Consider the following 21,928-nt stretch of genomic DNA (forward strand, 5'->3'; position numbering starts at 1 on the left):
CGCAGTGAGTTTTGCAAGTCGACAAAACTAAAGTTTTAATAATATGAGGAGGATCTTACTGCCTCCTGATACATTTTTTGTATGAAGTAAAAAGGGAGGTAAAGACGTGATAAACCTAATTCTCTGCCATGTGTCCAAGTCTTTTTTGTATTCTATAGAACTGTCTATAGAATTTTATTCAAATGAAATTATTCATGCAAAAGATTTCTTAAATGATCTTAGCATCACTCCAGTTGTGTCTTTACGTTGTTAACCAGTTACATTTAGGATTAATTTCTTATATTTATTTAGAATAATAATTGTATAATAACAATAATATCTTTTATTTATTTATAATAAATGTTTATTGGTATTATATATATATATATATATATATATATATATATATATATATATATATATATATATATATATATATATATATATATATATATATATATATATATATAGGGGGTGGTGCTCCAGTAGAGCTTTATGTCTAGCAACGCCCCTGCATAAATCATACAAATTCCATAAAAATACGGTGATTAAATACAATTCTGTAGCTCCTGGTCAACTATAATCCAGACTGGACATTGCATATCTTTGTGATGTGACTTTTTCCGATGTGCACATTGCGATACCGATGCTGAGACAGTATATTGTGCAGCCCTATTTCCTACACCTTTATTAAAGAGCCCCTATTATGGGTTTTTTCAAAATGACCTTCCATGCAGTGCAACACAGCTCTAAGTGAAGTGAAATATCCAGCTAAGGCTGAAATCTGAAAGTGCACAGTGTTTAAAACTATTGATTCATCTATAAAAGACCCGGGAAAATTGAATCCCCTAGACTATTGTTGTATGGGATTTTGTCAGAGCTTGACAGGAACTTTATCTGTACACAGTTCATGGATCATGGTTTCTTCCTCCATTTCACAAGTGTAAGTAAGTGCGATTAAAATGGTTGACGCCTTGTTTTCTCTAGCTTGCAAATGATGTATTTGTGTTTTGTTACTTGTAGCCGCTTGTACTGTATCTGGTTCTCTTTATATTCTCATATTGAAAAACGCTGAAAACCCACGCTGCTTTGTTCACAGATTTAAATGCGTTTGTGAGCTCGCGATCCGCTGCCATTTGTCGTTGCTATGGCCACCGTCAGCTGTTCCTACACATGTGTGGCGATCAAGTTTCAAAATAGTTAATACTGAAAGTGTCGTTGTTTTTAGTTATTGTTAAGAAAAGAGCAATATGCTGGTGTTAAACTGCGTTGCTTTAATGCACTCCTGCATTGGGCTCACACATACACTCTGCACTCTGACTACTTTAAAATTGTTGATAAGCCGTGGTGAGCATTTCTCTCTGTCTCACGCTGAACGCAGTCGACCAATCACAACAGACTGGGTCATCAGACCAATCAGTGCAGATCAGCATCACGCTACGGAGTGGCGAACAAATGAATCGCTGAACAAATCATAGGGGAGTCGTTGGGATAATTAGGTAAAAGTAAATGCATATTATAAGACAATGAAAGTGTTTTTTGACTTTACATGCACATTAGTCTGTTGTTGGGGACCCCCAAAACCAAAATATGGCATATTTAATGCATAACAGGGGCTCTTTAAATTGTGCAGAGAATATCAAGACTAATAAAAAAACAGGTACACTGTAAAAAGTAATGTTTTATGTTTACCTAATTTATTTTCAGTTAAACAGGTTTCAACTATTAGTTTGACTGAAGAAATGTTAAGATGACTTTAAAAGTTTCAACAAGACATGCTGAGGCAACAATAATTATTTTGCAGTGTGAGCATTCTGCTCTTTATATTTGCATCTTGCATCCTCGTGTCTTCTTTTTAGTTTGTTTAGATGTCTTGGTCTGTATTGTGTTCAGTCATACAACCCGAGTTTATTTGAAAGCCAACAGTATTCAGTTTTCATTCATCTCTGCCTGCTTGCTTTGTGTGTTTGGATGGCAGCATTCACCGTTATTCCAAAACATTGAATGCTGCCATCCAAACAATAAGCATGCAGACGGAAAACAGGCTGTAAGTTTTAATCTAACAAAATTTGAAAAGCTTCCCCAGCTATTGGGAAGTAAAACAGAAAACGCAACTCACGACAAAAAAAGCAAATGGAAAAAACAAAAGACAACAGAGAGCTGGAGTATGTAAAAAATCTGTAAGAATTGTTAAGTTAGACGATGTAAAACTACATTAAATGTATATTGTTAGTTTAATATCTGCAGCTCTTTGTCGAGCAGCAGCAGTGTTGAGGCATCAGCAGCAGCAGATGGAGGAGCAGATACAGAACAGGGTGACATCATACCTTTACAATCCGAAGGCGCGGCCGCCGGTATCACGTCAGCTCCAGCAGAAGAGTAAACCCCCCTCTTTGATACTTTACCAATTAAGGTTCTCGCATTAAGACCGCAGAGGACAGAAGGAGGCAGAAAAGACTAAGGGGTGTCACTAGTGTTTTTTTCTCTCGAGTTCAGCGAACAAGCCTTTCCTCCAGGGACACTCGTCCGGTCCGGGAGGGTCGTGCAGTGAGGTTTCTGCTCTGTGGGACAGTGAAGTTCACTCTCTGCTGCCCGTGCCACACGCAAACCCCGAAGAGACACAGCGACATTAGAGGTGTTCTTCAAGACAAGCAGCAAAAAGTAAGTTCACGTCTGTTCATCAAAGTTACAAACGAAACCTCTACTCAAAGCTGCGAGGCATGTTTTGTCTTGCATCAAGTGCTGTGGTCACGGACAGTCTGCGTTTTGTTCGGTTTTGCAGTCAAAACTAAACTAAAAAGAGTTAAAGTTTTAAAAAATCACAATGACGCAAACTGTCAAAACATAACGTCTTGTGTTCTGCGCATATGTTTGTGTAGCTGTTTGGGTGTTCTGCGTGAAATAATAACTGCATGTCATGTACTGCGTACTTTTAAGTGCACTAACCTGTGAGGGGGTAACTATATGACACTAAGATAAAACCAAACAAGCCAACAATATTATGTATAATATAATATATTATATAATAGGCCTAAATATATATATTTTTATTATTATTGCTATTAATGTCTTTCTCTGTATATGCTAAAAATGTATGGTATTTAAATAATACTGCATATTATGTTGTCATTAACGTCATTAAAGCTCTGCGGAGGATTTCATCACTTAGTAATCTTATTTAGGCCTCCTCACCAAATAAGGGAAAATATGGAAAGGTCCGCGCGCCTTCATCCTTTGATGTGAGAGTTGCGCGCGCCCCCCCCATGATCGAGGAGAAGCTTGCATGCAACATCGCGACCTCACCTGGATGACAAGATATATGTATCTAAAACACTGGGTTTTGCAGTAAAATCGCGCATTTTTTCTAAAAAAAAACAAAAAAAAAAAAAACGAGAGAACGTTGTCATAATTATTATCTACCTATAAATATGCTTTGAGTAAAATGTCTAATTGTACGATTGTCTGTTTTATCTACTTTTTGATTTGTATAGCTACTTGTTTGATAAATAGGATTTCAAACTAGCCTCTAAATTAATATTGCAGTAATATTACTAAAAGTTACAGTAACATTTATAATGTTACATCTCTTTACATTGTCTTTATCTTTCACCTCTCCCATTTGTCTGCAAGAACATAATGAAATGTAGTATGATCACTTATTGCATTATCTGTTTTTTTTTTTTTTTTTTTTGTTAAAGACAGATCCGAAAACAAGTTCTTGTATAAATATATCTGTTACACTTAATAAAATGGCTATTTTTTCATCATTTAAAAAGTACATAAAAATAGATATGAGTAAAAAATATTAAAAATATGAATGTGGCAACTTGCCCCACTTTTAGTCGGACTATACGCAATAGACTGTCTTTTTTCCCAGGGCAACAGTGGTCAAAATGTGAAATTAAGGTATGTGCTTAAATGAATTGCTACAAGTAAACAGAAGGAAAGTATCTGATCTCTTGCAGTATTATAATTCATTTGAATTTATGAATAATATACAGTTGAAGTCAGAATTATTAGCCCCCCTGAATTATTAGCCCACCTGTTTATTTTTTTCCCCAATTTCTGTTTAATGGAGAGACGATTTTTTCAACACATTTCTAAACATAATAGTTTTAATAACTCATTTCTATTAACTGATTTATTTTATCTTTGCCATGATGATAGTAAATAATATTTTACTGGATATTTTTCAGGACACTTCTATACAGCTTAAAGTGACATTTAAAGGCTTAACTAGGTTAATTAGGTTGACTAGGCAGGTTAGGGTAATTAGTTAAGTTATTGTATAACGATGGTTTGTTCTGTAGACTATCGAAAAAATAATTAACTTAAAGGGGTTAATAATTTTGGCCTTAAAATGTTTTAAAAAAAATTAAAAACTGCTTTTATTCTAGCCGAAATAAAAAAATAAGACTTTCTCCAGAAGAAAAAAATATCAGACATTTTGTGAAAATGTCCTTGCTCTGTTAAACATAATTTGGGAAATATTTAAAAAATTAAAAAAAATCAAAGGGGGCTAATAATTCTGACTTCAACTGTATAAAAGAGTTTAGCATCTATTATTTACATTTAATTTCTGTACATACTAGAGCACTTGCAAAGCCACATCCTGTTGACACACACGAATGAAACTCCTTTTTGCAAAAGTGCCCATAATGCCATGCTCCCGCTCAGTGTAATCTGTGCTATTCACTGATGCAGATGAGATGCACATCAGCCTTTGTGGTTAACAGCCAGTATGTGGGTAAACCACATGAGCGTGACAAAGTTGAAGTGTCACATGCCAACATCACTTCTCCATCCTGACTAGTATCTATCCTCAAATGAACCCAGTGTTCAAAGTCAGATTATGACAATTATCTCAATTTTTATCTCATAGGTTGAGAATACATTAGCGCATGTTTAATGTTAAGCATATCCTTAACGCAACATATGTAGAGATCGTGTTTTGATGATATTAAACTGCTGAAATGTAACTTAATGCTAATATCATCAGGTCTTCTCCCAGATATCCAGATAAATTCACTGTTGTCAGATGCGGTGAGTTAGTAGTCTTCTGTCTTAAGGGAGATTAGAGAGTGTAGCTCAGTGTTCCTTTCAACTATGTGTCTTAAACCTTAAAATATTATTATATTTGGCTGCGACAGATTAGAACTATATTTTTTAAAATTAGCAAATTAGAAAAACATGTTTTGTGCAATATTTGTGTATTTTAGAATAGGGTAAAACCACCCCTGACTCTTCCTGGAAAGCAGGGGCAGACATTTGTGATTTGGGGGCCCCCAACACACCAAATATGGGCTCCTTTTAATTTTATAACTCTTTTTAGCACTCTCTGTCTCTCTCTCTGTTAGTTTTTTTCTATGTCACAATTAACTTATGTGATGTAAATCCTTATTTATTGATTGACCATTTGATTGCCAAGTCTGTTTCTCCAATATTAGATTGGGGCCTCCTGATTACTTGGGACCCTCAGTGACTGCTTAAAATTGCCACTGCTGTCCACTGCTGTTTTTTTTTTAGCATTATTCATTTAAAATATAATCTAATAAAATAAACAGTAGAGCCTGCTACTTCAGACGATCCAGTTTGTCTGATAATAAACAGATCATGAAATGCTTTTTAATTTTTACTAGGCTATCTTTAAGCAGGAACGTAAAACCAGCCTGTCATGCTTTACATTTCCTGCAGGTGGCGCCAGAACCCAATATGGGCACAGCTGTAGGATACTGGCATGTTCTGAATGCATGTTTGTTCTTCCTTTGTTTCTGAGCAACTGGCCTATTTACAGTTAGACTGGATTGTGGACAATATAATTTCACATGAGATTTGAGAAATAATAGTGCATTAATGATTGTGGCGTATACATTGCAAGAACTAGTCATGAATATTCCCTCAAGATATTGATTTTATGTTTTGTTGTGAAACTGTAGTGTAAAACTATAGCCTGCTCATTTTTGTACTCTTTTTAGAAAAATCAGGGTTTCTGTGAGTATAAATCTGAATGAGACAGAGAATGAGAGTGAGAGTTTAACATGTTAAGTGTGGTTATGTAGATGTTTTATCATGGGGGTGGGGATTTGGAGAGCGGGTCAGGGGGGCATCGGTGGTTCATTACATGAAGGGCATTCCACAGATTCTCCTGGAAAGACAAACGTGAAAAAAAAAAACTCAATAGGGAAACATTCTTTTTGGACTGCGTCCTCACACACTGTTTTGGCCCAGTTGCCTTATTTAGTCAAATGCTGGATTAATGCAGCTCTAAATTGTTCTGTTTGGTGACTTTCTCCTACAAAATGGGTGCAGGGAGGATGGAAATGGAGGATGCCAAGATTTGTATATGCTCACCTTGGGTATTCAAACACCTCTTTAGACATAGTTTCACCTTCCTTACTCATCTAGTGTCAATTTCCCTTAAGGTATTTGGACAGTATGTCCAGCAGCAGTGCATATTTTCATAATTAGTTGTATTACATCGACACATAAAAATGGCATAGAACATTTGCTTTAGTTTAGTCTGTACTGCACTTTTTGAATACATCAATATTTCAGTATAAATTCAAACTAACACACTCAGAAATAAACGTATGGGAGCTGTCACTGTGGTAGCACCTTTTCAAAAGGTACATATTTGTACCTGAAAGGTCCATAATGGTACACTAATAATGGGCACTAATATGCACCTTTGAGGTACCACTGTGGACTCTTTGGGTACAAATATGTATCTTTTAAATGTACCTTTATTTCTGAGAGTGCAGTATTGTTTTCTTGTAACAAGAACAGGATTAATAGCTATGAAAATTAATTGAGTACATGTAATCTGGATTACATTATCAGATTAAAATTTTTTTGTACTTGTAATTGTTACATTATGTACAGTTAAAGTCAGAATTATTAGCCCCCCTTTGAATTTTTTTTCCTTTAAATATTTCCCAAATGATGTTTAACACAGCAAGGAAGTTTTCACAGTATGTCTGAGAATATTTTTTCTTCTGGAGAAAGTCTTATTTGTTTTATTTCGGCTAGAATAAAAGCAGTTTTTAATTTTTAAAAGCCATTTTAAAGTCAAAATTATTAGCCCCTTTAAGCTATATATTTTTTCAATTGTCTACAGAACAAACCATCGTTATACAATAACTTGCCTAATTACCCTAACCTGCCTAGTTAACCTAATTAACCTAGTTAAGCCTTTAAATGTCACTTTAGGCTGTATAGAAACGTCTTGAAAAATATCTAGCTACAATTATGTAATCTGAAATCAGGGCGGTTCATTCCACTGTGGTGGCGACCCCTGATCATCAAAGGGACTAGGCCGAAGGAAAATGAATGAATGAATTTGTAATCAGTAAGTTGTAAGTTTTCTGCCCACCACATACTATATAGGCTACTGAAAGGGGTCTTTTTTATTGACTTTGTGTATTTTTTAATTGAACCTGAACACAAACTCAAGCTAACACTATTTGAGTGTACGCAGATTGATAGACATTGAGTCAGTGTTGCTTCTGTGCTGTTTTTAGGTCAGTTACTTGCATATAAAACGACTAAATGAATGAAAGACTCTTTTAGTAAATTTTAAATACAAAAAAAGTTTATAGAAACAACATATGTTTGAAAAAGCTCATTTTGCAAATTATAACTGATATGAAACTGCATATTCAAGACTGATTTTCGGTCAATCTTTGTTTCCTCTACTAGTCATAACTTTGGAAAGAAGAGCACCCGAATTGCAGAGTTTCTCAAGACTCCACCCAAAAAGCGAGACAGCGAATTAGTGCAGGAGACCCGAGTCGATAAAAATGAGTCAACACACACGCCCCCACCAGTCGAGCGCCGCTGCCGCCGCTCCCCTATCCAACGCTTCTCTCTCCCCGGACAAGGACGCCGACATGCCCGCTACAGAGAAAGATCTCGCCGAGGACGCGCCATGGAAGAAGATCCAGCAAAATACATTCACCCGTTGGTGCAACGAGCATCTGAAATGTGTCAACAAGCGCATAGCGAACCTGCAGACGGACCTGAGCGACGGGCTCCGGCTGATCGCGCTTCTGGAGGTGCTCAGCCAGAAGAAGATGTTCCGCAAGTACAACCAGCGCCCCACCTTCAGACAGATGCAGCTGGAGAACGTCTCCGTGGCATTGGAGTTCCTGGACATTGAAAACATCAAGCTGGTTTCTATTGGTATGTTATTTTTACCTCAATTTCGTTTTTGAGTCAACATTTTACTTTTAAATATGGCTAAAGTTATGATAGATATAATGTGTGTTTGGAGTTTGTTACACAAAGTATGATCTGACTGTTAAATGCCCAACAAATAGGGCATGGAATTTCATGCAGGCCACAAAATAACGGGATAGAGTGATGGAATTGAAGGCCTCTGTGGCCGCGGATTGTTTCATGCACTTTTGTATCATTGCTTCACAGGCTGCACGTGTTCTGTGGACTTTTGTAACTTTGTTGCACACGCGAATGGTGGTGAAAATAAGATGCTTTAGTCGAATTTGCAGTTGAGAATCTGACAAAGACTTGAGGAACCACAGTCGCTCCATTCAACTGTTTCAAGTCCAGCCCCAAATGTCGTAAAGTACAACAGCAGCAGACATCGTGACCAACAATTTATGCTGTTTTAACCCAATCTGAGTGCTAGAGATGAAAACTAAAATAGCGTTTAACGGTTTTTGTTAAAAGTTTATGCAGCGGGACGATAATGTAACCGGTTACTTATTTTAGTGAAAAAATTCTCGGCTATTCCAGTGTATTGTGCACCTTTATTATTATTTTTTGGCTTAATTATTATAATTATCCGTGAACTTGGCGTTCACCAGGCCTGTCGCCCAGAGTAGAAATATCGATCCTGGAGGACACGCCTTTCCCTCATGAGGACCACAGCTGTGCAGCTCCGTGTATGGTTGTATATTTGGGTGTCAACGTTTTAACGGAGGAATTAGAACATCAAGTTACACAACACTGCTTGTGTTTGAGACGTCCAGACACGGTTTCCTTCACTCAGTGATTGATTGATGACTAACAGAGTGACACGCCCTCTGCTTTACTGCTCATTTCAGACACTGGAGTGTGAATCTGTTGTTTCACAAGTCTCATTTGTTTTAGTCATGAAATAGTCATAGCTGATATAGCAATAAACTCAGTCTCCCTCTTTATAAAACAGATTGCTCTCCATAAACATGTAAAGTAGAGATGGTTTTTTATTATTTATTTATTTTTTAATGTCATGTTAACGATAATGTACATTTAGGGTGAACAGATCACTCCCTCTCCATTGTCACATTGTCCCCCTATAAATATTTCATTTATGCATTGTCTTTATGATGGCAGGAAGTTTGAAGGTTATAATTTGGCTGGTCTTGCTGAGCTGTTCAACAACAGTGCTTTGTCAATTTTAAAATGACAGATGGCAAAATTAAAGTAGACCCGATTTACTGTTCAGAGAAGCAGTGAATTCTGTATGTCATGTTACCACAATAATAATCTATTGTGTTCTATTGCATTTTAATGGTAAAAGCAGGGTAAGATGGAAGTGATTCACGATAAGAATGATAAATTAGACCATAATATCCAGCAGTGCAAACTACTCGGCTCTTTTTTTATTTATTTTTTTCTTGCAAAAACAACATTGAAAAAAAAAATTATTTAAGCGGGTGATGCGGTGGCGCCGTGGGTAGCGCTCTCGCCTCACAGCAAGAAGGTCGCTGGTTCGAGCCTCGGCTGGGTCAGTTGGCATTTCTCTGGAGTTTTCATGTTCTCCCCGCGTTCATGTGGGTTCCCTCTGGGTGCTCCGGTTTCCCCCACAGTCCAAAGACATGCGGTACAGGTGAATTGGGTAGGCTAAATTGTCCGTAATCTATGTGTGTAAATGAATGTATGGGTGTTCCCAGTGTCTGGTTGCAGCTGGAAGGGCATCCGCTGTGTAAAGCATATGCTGGATAATTTGGTGGTTCATTCCGCTGGTGACCCCATTTTCTTTTCAGCTTAGTGCCTTTATTAATCTGAATGAATATTAAGCAATTTGTGAAATTCCAAACTAAATATAAATGTTTTGCCTGTTTTTAAATTATTAGTCATACAAATGAGTTAATGTGCACATATTTAATGTTATTTGCATATAATTCAAAATAATTAGCTAACTAGAATAAAAACTTTCAATTTCAGCATTCTGTTTGTATTTGCTATTCCCTTGAGACATGATTATGGCCGTTGGTTGATTTTATTTTTCATTAATATCCAAAGCACTTGAGCTTTAAAATCATCCGGCTTTGCACAAACTTGTTTTGCCTACTCGCATAATGCAAGAGAAAAACAATCTTGATCTTCCCTGGAAGCAAGAACTACTTCTGACCACCCGTAAAAGATGACCGTCATCTTCTGTGACTGAAAAGTTCAGTTTTACAATAGCAAGAGCATTTAACAATAGCTTTATTTCAATTATTTACCAAGTTTAAACAGATTTTTGAGCTTCAAGATTTTCAGTCCAGATAAATCTTTCAGTCAGTGTGTTTTATTGTACATGTATATAGTTTTCTTCGCAGTGCCACAGCCCAGTGGCTGTAGGGCTTAATGGAAGAGTTTCCCAACAGCGCCTAGAGGGTATGAATAAACATCCTTTCAGTTGTGTTGCAATCAAGGATCATTCATCAATTGCTCAATATTTGTATTTAGAAACTCCTCCATCCATTACTGTTAATGGGAGCAAACTCAGTTTAGTTTCAGTATGGATTGCTCGCACACAAATGATTGTGTGGTTGCATGTTTTTAAGAATGGCATAGCACAACCAATGGAGCCAATTGTCATGCATATCAGTTTTCTTCCTGAAAATGTAATTAGTTTTTAAAATTGGATGATTTAATAGTTTAGATCTTTTATAGTGTTCTTGCATTTAGAATGAAGACATTAACATTTGAACAACAAATTGTGAACATGAATCTCTAAATGTGCATTTGTGTTGAGCATTGAGCATACAGATGGTGTTCTGCATGTTTCTCTGTCATGACAGGCCCCATATTTTGCTTGTCTATACGAATGCAGAACTGCTTTCCCTGACAGCCCCATATCTCTGTCTTCATCTGGGTGGGGCTCATAAAAAAGCTTTCAAGTGTGGAGCCTAGAGACACTCTAATCGGTTTCTTCATCTGGCCTGTTAGTACTTAAATGTGACATAGCGGATCTTGATTTTAATCAGCATAAGTTTTTAACAATATTTATGGCACTTAAGAATAGTTGATGTTCTACAAATGTCTTGCTCATCATCTCGACTTGCTGGAGGTGCCTTTAAATGCACTAATTCCACATGGAGTCAGAATAATGACTTTGGTCAGGGTAATTGCCTTCAAGCTTGTCGAGGTGAGTTGCAGGTTAAGACTTGATTCTGCTGTCATGAAGTGAGTGTTTGCCTGAAGGTGCTGGATAGAATGAATTCAGTAAACCTCTGTGGCCTGTTGTGCAACAGTTTAGAGCCTCCCCAATGCAGGAAGCTCAAATTTAGATGATTCTTGATATTAAATTGGCATTCGAACTGGAATTCCAGGTTCAAGTGTTTCCCTATTTTACGTTGTTTCCCGCATTTTAAGTTTAATATTGTTAAGAATGATTTTTTTTTTTCTTAGTAAAATGCTTTCAAACTCCATTAGTGGCATGCAATTATTTAACAGGTCCAAAGCTGAGGGAGAATACCTGATGTTGTTGTGCTTTATTGGTTATGCCAGGATTTCCAAATCATTTGGATAGTGGTGCTGTTGCAATGTAGCACAGCAGTAAGATACTTTTTCAGCTGACCTGAGGACATACTTTACTCACTTTTCCCATTTTATAAGCATAAAAAAAAGTTACATTTTCATAGACCTGAATGAAAGTAATCCTGAAGTTTAAAAAACTGAAAGAAAAAATAAAGTTAGTCTCCATTAACTTGATCTTTTATTACTTTATTCTCTTTATTACTAAAATCTCATGAAGCGTTTCATATTAAGAAATCAAAACAAAAGCTAAAGACAGTTTCCATATTGTTATTGGAAGGATTAAGTGCACCAATATGGAAGTTTCGAATAAATCTCTGTATTTGTAGGCCGATAGCTGATATATATGCCAATAACTATAAATCTGAAGTCTGATTACAGGGCAAAATGGACAGCTGATTATTTTACAACCTCGGCTGCAGAAAAAAAACCAACCAACCAAAAAAAAACAAAGAAGCACCAGGATCTTTCTTTCCCAAAATCCTTTGCTAATCACATTTTAAATTTTTTTTAATTTTTTTTTTTATAAATTAATTAAATTTTTTTAGTCCGTGTGTAAGACCCTGCCAGCATCTTTATTAATAATTGAATCTAAAATTGCTCTCTAGAACGACACACTTTGGTCCGTTAATTCAAATACATGGTCTGTTGTGCAAGGTGTCTGTGGATTTATGCTTTTACCTAACCTTCTTCATTCCAGTGCTCACTCATGTCACTGCAGTTACTTTTAATCTCAGATAAGTCACTATAAAGTGCCCTAGTTGTTCTGATGTGCACCACAGGCATGTGTGCAAGTGTGCGTGATTGTGTACCCTCACACTCTTCACCACACTGGAAAGCACCCGATAGTCTTGCAACCCAACCACAATGTGGTTGTACCGTTTTGTTTTATATTCCTAATTTGTCATACCAGAATCTCCAAATTTCTGCAGAAACAAAAATAATTTTTGTGATTTTGTTATTGAATGACTCTCTGTGACTCAGATTCTGTTGTTCCACTTTACTGGTAAACCTTTTGAAGGTTATTTTTTAAGGTCGTTGTCACTCAGCTAGACAAAACAGTGGCACGAAAACCACATGAAGACGTCTGCCACGTTCTTTCTGTTCTTCGAAAAGCCTCGTGATGGCAAACCGAGAGACAAATAGGTAGGTAGACTGGATAATTGGAGATGAGTAGAAGGGACTGTGGCTACAGGAGTGTTTTTTTTTTTTGTGGTGGACAGAATGTCTGTTTTATTCTGTTTTATAGTCCATGGTTTGGGGAATTAATTTGAACCACAAACTGCAAAGAGCTTATGCAACTGAAGTAAACTGACAAACGGGTTGCAGGAAGGAGGCTGTAAACTGGTGAAACATTTAAATTGCATTAAACAAAATAAATATCAAGCAAAATTGGATCAAATGTTGTTCTGGACATCAGCTAGTTGAGACAAAAGATCCAGCAACATTTCAAACTAAAATCTCTAAAAGATTATAAGCAGCTTTTATCAATTCATATCTTGATGCATAACCTGATAAAAGCATTTAGTTAATAAAACTGTTAAACATTCACAATCTTTTCTTGGATACACTGTAAAAACATTACAGGTTGCCTTAAATTTGGTAACTGAATCAAATTTAACCTTATGAGTCCATTGAACTTATTAATTTATTGTATTAAACTGAATTAAAACAGCTTGTGTAACTTAAAATTAAGTTAGTAAATGTTTAACTTGGTTTGTTACAAAAAAAAACATTTAGTCATGGCTAATTGATCATCTTATTCTTTACAGTGTAGTGGTGGAACTTCTAGTGGTCGAGCAGTAGTGGTACATTAGTTTTGATTAGTTTTTTTGTTGTTGTACAAGCATATAACAGCAAATATTGTTTATTAGAGGGAAAAAATAATGTGAAGGTCCCCAAATTGTAGTTTGTGACAGAAGAGAAATGGTCAAAAGGAAATGTATATGCTAGTAAATTATGCACCATTGTGCAGTGCTATTTGCATACCATGTGCTAAGGCATCACTTGACTTGTGCAAATTGTGTAAAGTAGCTCACTTTGAGCAATTATTCAATGAAGTGCAGGGGACAAATAAAAGGGAAGTTCTCCCGTTTGAGCTGAGATAAGAGTTTGGCCAAAGTTATTAAGTTAATACAGAGATGTGGGGTATTTTTTGCAGTATTCTTAGACAGGATATGACTTGTTCATATTGGGAGAATGGAGGTGGGTCCAATGGGGATGGATGACAAATAAGAGAAGTGCAAGTGGGATCAAGGAAGGGTGGAGGGGAGGTTTCCTAATGGCTATAATTGCATGGCACTTCCTTGATCCGGCAACCCAGAGAAGAATGCATTATCACAGCGCTGATGTAAGACTCTTTAAAAGGATTGTCAAATCTACAGGATTTATCTCTGATGTCTTAAGGGAAGTAATCAAAACAATTGACGCTTATCAGATTGCCCAGAGTCATTTTTCACCACTTTTATTGAAGATTTGAGATGTATATGCACAGTCACCCTGGCAGGACTACTGATGAATGGAAATGCCGTTGAACATAGCCAGATCTTGTTAAAATGTCTGTGTTAAAATGCCTCATATTCCTGTGGAAGATCTGGATTGTGCAGCTAAACGGACCCTATGGGCTTTGATGTAATGAAAATCACATGTTTAATATGAACCGATACTCTCCTGGCCTCTTGTTTGAGGTGAAGTTGATGAAACTGGGACCTGTCCAGCCACTAAACTACTCTGCCAAATGACAATCCAGCTCTGTCAATATGGGGTTTTGCAAAAGCACTACCGCAGCAGTTTTGTGCTGTAGTCAGTTTTCCCTCCCTCAGTCCTTCTCTTCCTTTCCCTGCCTCCTCCCTCTCCTCTGTAATCAGAAACCCCTGTGCAAGGGAATGGGTGGCCTGCCAGGATCAAGTTTGCTTCTGCCCTTTTAAGGCTAAAAAACCAAGGGGAACATTTCCAGAGAGAGAGCGCGAGAAGAGAAGGAGGGAGGAAAGGAGGGAGGGACATTTGGAAGTCATTGCAAGAAAACTTCCTTTTCTTTTACTTTGAGTTCATGCTCCTAAAATCGTGTATTGGATATGTATTGTGTGTTTTGAAAAAACCAAACTCGGGATGAGTAGAATTTGCCATTTCTGTGCCACATGGTTCTCATTAAATCCTGCAGCGCAACAGTTGTTGTCATGCTTATTTTAGGTTCTTCTAACTGCAAATGTTGGACCGAAAGAAACATGCTGACTAGCTCTTGTCATTTGCGGGCAGACCTTGTGGCGAAAGTTTATCTCTGTTAAACTGATATGTAACTTTGAACCACACAGTCTTTGTCTTTGAGGAAACCGGGGCCCCTGTTTAAAAAAAAAAATGCCAGCTTGATGTTTTCTTGAAGCTGGCAAAATGGGAAGTTCACCTTTTTGTGTAAAATTTTTCTTTTTTTTCATCAACAACAACATCATCATTGAATTCATTCAAATGTAGACATGAAGTATTGTAAAATGTACTTAAAAAAAATCAGGTATAAAGTGGATATTTGACAAGTGAAGTTGGGTCTGGCTCAAATCAAGCATGAAAATGACGTGAAAATGACATCATACTCATACGTATATGACATCATACTCGTACGTGAAAATGACATCACATGGCGATACACAAATGTATATTCTTACTGAAAGAAATGTAATGCAGTATTTTCTAGTAATTTTTAGAATATAATTACATGATCTAATTTAGATTTACTCTGATGTGCTTTACCAATTGAAGGAGATGGGTTTTTACATCAGTTAGACCATAAATTTGAAGTTATAAAATGGTTAATCCAAAAAGCAGTTATTTACAACAAGTTTCAAACCGAACAGATTTATTTGATTTATTTAGAACAAAGTATTTTCAGTCCATAATATTGTAGTAATATTACTGTGAATTATGTTGTAACTTCAGTCATTTCACCAAGTAGTTGTCTTCAAAAACTGAGAGAGTACTGTTGACGATTCAGTCTAACTTTTGCTATCTGAATATTGTAGTGATGTTACTGTAAACTTAGTAACTAAATTCATTTTGACTAAGGTATGTCTTTAAAAACTGAAAGGGTACTCCTGACTATACTAACTAATTTTGCTATCTGGAGAAACATAAACAACGGACATTGATCACACACTTACCAAATCCGTAGAGACTGGACAATCAACACGATCTGGAACCGGGTCTTTTTAAAAAAAAAAAAAAAAAGTTTTTTTTTTTTTTTTTATACATAAAAGGAGACTAGTGCGAAAAGCTTTCTGGCAAAAAATGTTCTTTACAAACCTAACACGTGACAAAAAGCAGACCACTGTTATCCAACTGCTTGGGTCCACACGTGAGCTGTGCTTTATAAACGCAACACTGACGACCCATGTCTCTGAAAAATTCTTCTACTGGTTTGAAATACGGTTGACAACATAGCATGTTACATAACATAACATAGCGTCTCTCTGAACACTGTAAAGGATGATTTCTACTTCAAGTGATTTGATCCCCGGGGCCAGCCTTGCGTGTTGTCGTGCATGTGTACTTCTGTTTGTGTTAAGCTGCAATAACACTTTCGTAACTCTAGCTGGCAGTAGGTTTTTATCTTTTGTTTTTTTGAATGCTACCTTAATGTAGTAGCTAAAACTCGCTCATTCAGAGGTGGGAAATGGCGGACATGTTGCAACTGTAACCGTAAAGTAAACCCAAAACAACAGTCATCTAGAGCTACTTTACGGTACTCGGCACTTGTAAACACTCGCTCCAACAGGATCTTGCAGCTCCCGCTCCCACCCACACAAGTCACAGCTACCAAGCAGACCAATCACAGATTGCTTGTGCTACGCATCATTGCGACGTGTAGTTACATTTTTTATTTTTTTTTGAGAGGTGCGCGTCAGTGTCTGCGTCTGCTACGGTGAAGGCTATGCAACCACGTGAAGGCTGCATCGGAGCATACACGTGCAATTGACGCTGAAGTATATGTCAGTCTTAACAGGTAAAAAGAGTCTTCGACACTTTATCATGCATATTAGTGAAGTTGCATCTCATTCACAATAGAGCGCACTGATTGGTTCGAACCAGGTCTCATAAATGAATGCTGAAAACTCAATGACATCACTTTGTACTGGCCGGTACAGACATCCAATCTCCATGCTGGATTTTAAACAATGGTCTTAACGCTGTCTATATATATATATATATATATATATATTTCTCAACAAGGCATTTTTAAACTAGAGTCTGCGTTTCACAGAAGAATTAAAAGCCTTATTAGAGCAAGGAGTGAGAATGGGGGTGGTTCATTCCTGTCAAGTTTTTTGTGCCTCTGATTGCGTTTGTGCCCAGACGTCCTGACCATGATGATAAGACCTTTTTGGAATGTGGGCAATTTCCTCAAACCTCCTCTACAGCTGTACACAAACATAAAACCCCCACTGCTTGGAAATGACCGCAACTTCGTGAATGAAATGATATTGGGCTAATTATCGAACCAAAGTTTGACATTTTCCACCTTGTCTGTGTTTTAAACATCTGCGTTGTGTTGTCCGGCAGTGTGGGGTCAAGGGTGAGGGCTGATGTCAGAGCGGCTGAGGGTATTTGGCATATCCAGACAGAGCGAGTCATGAGAGTGAATCTCTGCTCTGATCCACTACTGATGATGACTCAGCGCTCCAACAAGGCTCAAACAGGAAGACCATAATTCGCCATCATTGTCTGAGTCGATGGTTGTGTTTTAAGGCTTGGCAGGCAAGCAGTAGGGGAGGCAGAATGGTAGCAAAGCATATCCACAATCAGGCCTGTTTACAAAGATGCCTTCATCTGATCGCCAGCACATCAGTGCCTTTATCCTATAATCTTTGTATGTTAAAATATTGTTCTAGGATTTGTTGGGCTGGATATCGCAACCAGTTTGGCAATTGTATTCTAATTTATATAGTTTTGATTCCATGTCAATTAATTTTCAATATTTAATTTCTAGTATTTGTTTTTCTGACATGGGATCAGTATTTAAATATAATTGCTGCTCACTGGTAACCACCCTATTTGTCTACATTTAGTAAAATACACATTTACATTAGCAATAGAGTACACCCTGTTCTTTAATTACGTAAATTTGAGAGACAAACACTAACAAGAAATCATAAATATGCACATAATAAATAAAAGTGCAAACACATTTCTGTGCACACGAAAAATAAAATCACTGGATCTGGTGAGTGTTTGCCATTTCAGTTTTGTCAGCCTCATTTTTATCTTGTTTACGTTTAAACATTATACTTTAATTCTTCCACATATCTGAATTCTGATCATCTTTAATTTTTGTCTTTCTTAAATTCTAATTTCTTTTTTTTAAGTCAATTTGGAAAATTCTTTAATATGAAAAGTTTTATTAAATTGAAAACCCTACATTTTAATATGGTCTTGTCCCTCTGTCTGTTTATGACCAGAATTTACTATAATGTCCCATTAGTAATGCATGAGGAATGCCTCCTTCTGAGAAGTAAGCATTATGGCCTCTAAATATTTACTTTGGTTATCTCTTAATCTCGCTTGTATTTGTGTTAGATCATCGGACATGATGTCATGGTGCCTTCATGCAGAAAACCGTCTGTTTAGTCATCGAGTCACTGGGCAGCAATGCCCTTTCCTTGGCTATTGGACTATCTTTGTCCTTTTGTATATTTTGTCGTTGCCCATTTTAGTCAGCATCTCTTTTTCTGCTTCTGTCCCCCTCTTTCCGTCATCGTCTCCTTTGATTTATCTTCACTTACTCACTGCCAGCTTTTCTGTCGGACAAGAGATTCATGTTTTGGGAATTTGATGGAGAGCTGTGAGCACAAATGTCCTTAAAAGGAATAAGTGTGCTGTGTGTATGTTTCCTGGAGTGTGTGGTGGGAATGCAGCAGCAGCACAGATTCCTGTCATGTTTCATGTGTTTGCCATTGTGTGCAGTGCGTCATCAGGCCTGTGTCTCTGTCTTCGACCCCCACTTGCCTCATGAAGTCATGGTTAAGGTGATCGTGTGGTCTTGGATGAAGCAGCTAGTTGATTAGTGTGGTTAATTTTTTGTGTTTATTTGACTTCAATATTTTAAGCGATTGAAGGTGTTGAATGACTTGGTTTTGTCTGCACTAAAAATTGTAAGCTACATTAACCACTCATTCCCAAACATTGCTGTTGTAACATGTTATCCCTCTTCAATAATAGGAAAATTAAAGCTTGACTCTTGTTTATTTTTTTTTGATAGTTTCTTATTGAGGGTGTTTGTTTGTAGTTCCAAGGTAGAAGTAATTATTCAACATATCAAATGCTTAGTGGCAATAAAAAAGGGCCAAAATATGGCTTTTTAATCCATAAAACTGGAATAATTACCCAGCCCTGTCACTTCCCTGTTTATACTTAAGTGTAGAAAGCCTTAAAGTTCCAATGTTTCTCATTTCTATTGTTGTACTCTCTCTAATGTGTTTATAAATGCAAGAACACATGCAATATGAAGCCCCATTAATCCTTATTAGCAATTTGTGGTATAAATCAGACCAATTATACAAGACTACAGCCCCGGTCAGATCACTATTTTTGTCACTATTTCGGCACAATTTCCTTGTCGTAGGGTGTTGTTGGGATTCGTAAACAACAAATGGGCGTCGTGACACAAGATTCAATCGTTTTTTTTTTTTTTTCTCGTGTAATGTGCCATTGTTCATGACAATTGATACCATGCCTGTGACGCTCACGAAACCATAGCAGAGAGTCTAGCATGTTTAATGTTTTTATTAGTTTATTAGTATATGTTTTCGAGTTTTGTCACGTTGGTGACGCTGTGCAATAAGTGCACATGCTTTCTCAGTTAGATCTGCAGGTGGTGCCGGTAATGTGCTAGTCAGTTAATCGAAAAATAGTCTGCATATTTACTTTTGGGTGGATAAGATCAATCATTGGTTATGCGAACTTTAAAACTCCTTAATTTTAGAAAAGGTAGTTAAAGCAATATTATCTGATGACTGGCACAAATATGCAGACATCTTAATTCTCACAACAAGTTTCTGAGTTCTCATCCTTTCAGCAGAGTTTGTTCTTCCGAGGTTATCTGGAAACATGTGCAGTGCTGCGAATACATTGTAAAAGCATTTCCTGCTTATTCAAATTTGTCATTAATAGTGAAAACAGTTTAATATAGGCTTCTCTGAAACCGAATATTTCACTTTAATTTAATTTAGGCTAGATTAATATTTTATTTAACAACCTCACGACAATTTGTGTTTTTTGGCACATATAGCAGACTTGTTTTGATGCGCATCACCTCAGGTTATTCATTACTGTTGTTTATAGATAACTGACCAAGATACGTTAAAATTAAGTTTAAATATAGCAAACTAGATTAGTTTAAAAAATTATTTTTTCCTAGAAATATACAAATTATTTTTTTGTTTGTGCTACTCAACTATACGGGTGCATGATTTATTAAATAAGGATTTAATAAAGACTGTGGTTTTTTTTTTTGTAAGGTATCACAAATTTCAGTTATATATTTGTTATTTTTTTTAAATATGTCATTATTTTAAAGATTTGTCTTAATCATCAAATTTTTCCGCTGCTAATGTGCTTTCATTTTCTCCATCTCACTCACGGCAAGTTCAGGGGAGGGATTGTTTAATAAGCAAGGCATGGCATGAAAATGTACATTTTAGATTTCAATGAAAATCTTAATATTATAAAGGAATCATAAGTTTGATCTTAACCATGTCATAACAAATGCCCTTAAATAATGTAGTTATTAGTTGTCTGCAAGCATCAGTGTATGAGATTTGAAATAAGATTTTTAAAAATAAGATAAGAAATATTGTTATAGCAACACTTGTGACTGCTTTGGGAAATAACACTCATCGTAGACATCCCAGGATTACTGATCGTGAAGGAACGTGTAGTCTGGTACATCCGTTACCCACTACAAGTCAAGATTTTATAAAGAAAGAAAATCGCATAATCTGACATGGTGACTTTTGTAACCGACAATAAAAATCGGGGCTCAAGACTGACCTGCAGACTTTCCATTCAAACATCCCTACCCCCATTCCAGCTTTACACCAAAAGTCATTATGAACCATTTGGCTGCATTGCTTTTTAACTTATTCAACAGGTTTGTGGGAGCTGCAAACAACAGCTTGTTCTGTCTGTAAGGAATGATGCTGAGGATTCATAGAAGAGAAATAGCCTGATGTTTTTTATTTATTATTTTAAATATATGTACACTCCCAATTTTAAGCCCATTTCTAGTGCACATAAAGGTCTTTCCTGTGAACATAACAGTATGAGATGATCTGCCAAATGCAGCTCAACTCCCAAGGCCCTAAAGGCCAAAAAATATGCTGCACTTAAGGAAAATGTCTGTGTATCATTTTGATCAAGCTGTTTATGATTGATTTGTGCTTCACAGTGTGTGTAAAGCCCTGCCCTTACTTGCTTGATTGCAAGGTCCGCCTTTAATACCATAAACAAGCACCAACAAGCTTGTGTGGAGTCTGTCTTGATTTTTTTTTTTTTTGTCTTCTGGAATAACAGTGAATCAGGCTGCAGCAGTCACTCATAATAGTTTGCATTACTGCATTTTCTGCTCATATTTTCTTTCCGTCAATGCCTTGTTGGAATAAAATGCATCAGAGTCACATAAAGCTGGCATGATCTACAGGGCCGTTCCACTTGAACTGACTCTGGAAGAATTTGGTGATTGTTAAAACTCCCTCTGCCAACATTAACCATAATGGCACTTCTTTATGGGTCTGTAAATTTCCATATTATTGCCCCATTGCTGAGGCACATATCCCTTGTTTGGTCTATGAATAAAGGGATCAGAGAAGGTTCAATGGCACCTTTGCCAGAAGCAAAGATGAATTCCAACAGACTCTGGGGGCTCATGGTTTGTAAACCGCACCAGGAGACCAGAACTAGAGAAAAATGTGAAATGTATTATTTTACGTGGCCAAACAAGCACTGTTGGATAACTGGAATGGGTCAGCGGGGGGATACGATGTTATGCGAGATCTCACAATATACAAAGCATTCATTACAAGTCTATTTCTGAACAGATCAAGCACTTGCTTTCCTCTTTCTGACAGCGTTTTGCTCTACCAGCTAGATTATTCCATTTTTAAGCCATTCTTTTAGAAATTAATGTACTCTCCATTAACCGGAATCGTTCATTCTAAAA

General features: G+C 36.8%; 1 protein-coding gene across 1 annotated transcript in view; it reads left to right on the plus strand.

The window, feature by feature from the left end:
* The first annotated feature begins 2,398 nt into the window (after positions 1 to 2,398).
* Positions 2,399 to 21,928, plus strand: part of flna (filamin A, alpha (actin binding protein 280)) — a 66,477-nt gene continuing 46,947 nt past the window's right edge. Inside the window, exons 1-2 of the mRNA XM_056448998.1 lie at positions 2,399 to 2,640; positions 7,678 to 8,160. Coding sequence (XP_056304973.1) covers positions 7,779 to 8,160 — 382 coding nt within the window. The 5' untranslated portion in view covers positions 2,399 to 2,640; positions 7,678 to 7,778. The remainder of the gene's footprint in view (positions 2,641 to 7,677; positions 8,161 to 21,928) is intronic.

Source organism: Danio aesculapii, chromosome 23 (assembly GCF_903798145.1).
Source record: "Danio aesculapii chromosome 23, fDanAes4.1, whole genome shotgun sequence".
Lineage (NCBI taxonomy): Eukaryota > Metazoa > Chordata > Actinopteri > Cypriniformes > Danionidae > Danio > Danio aesculapii.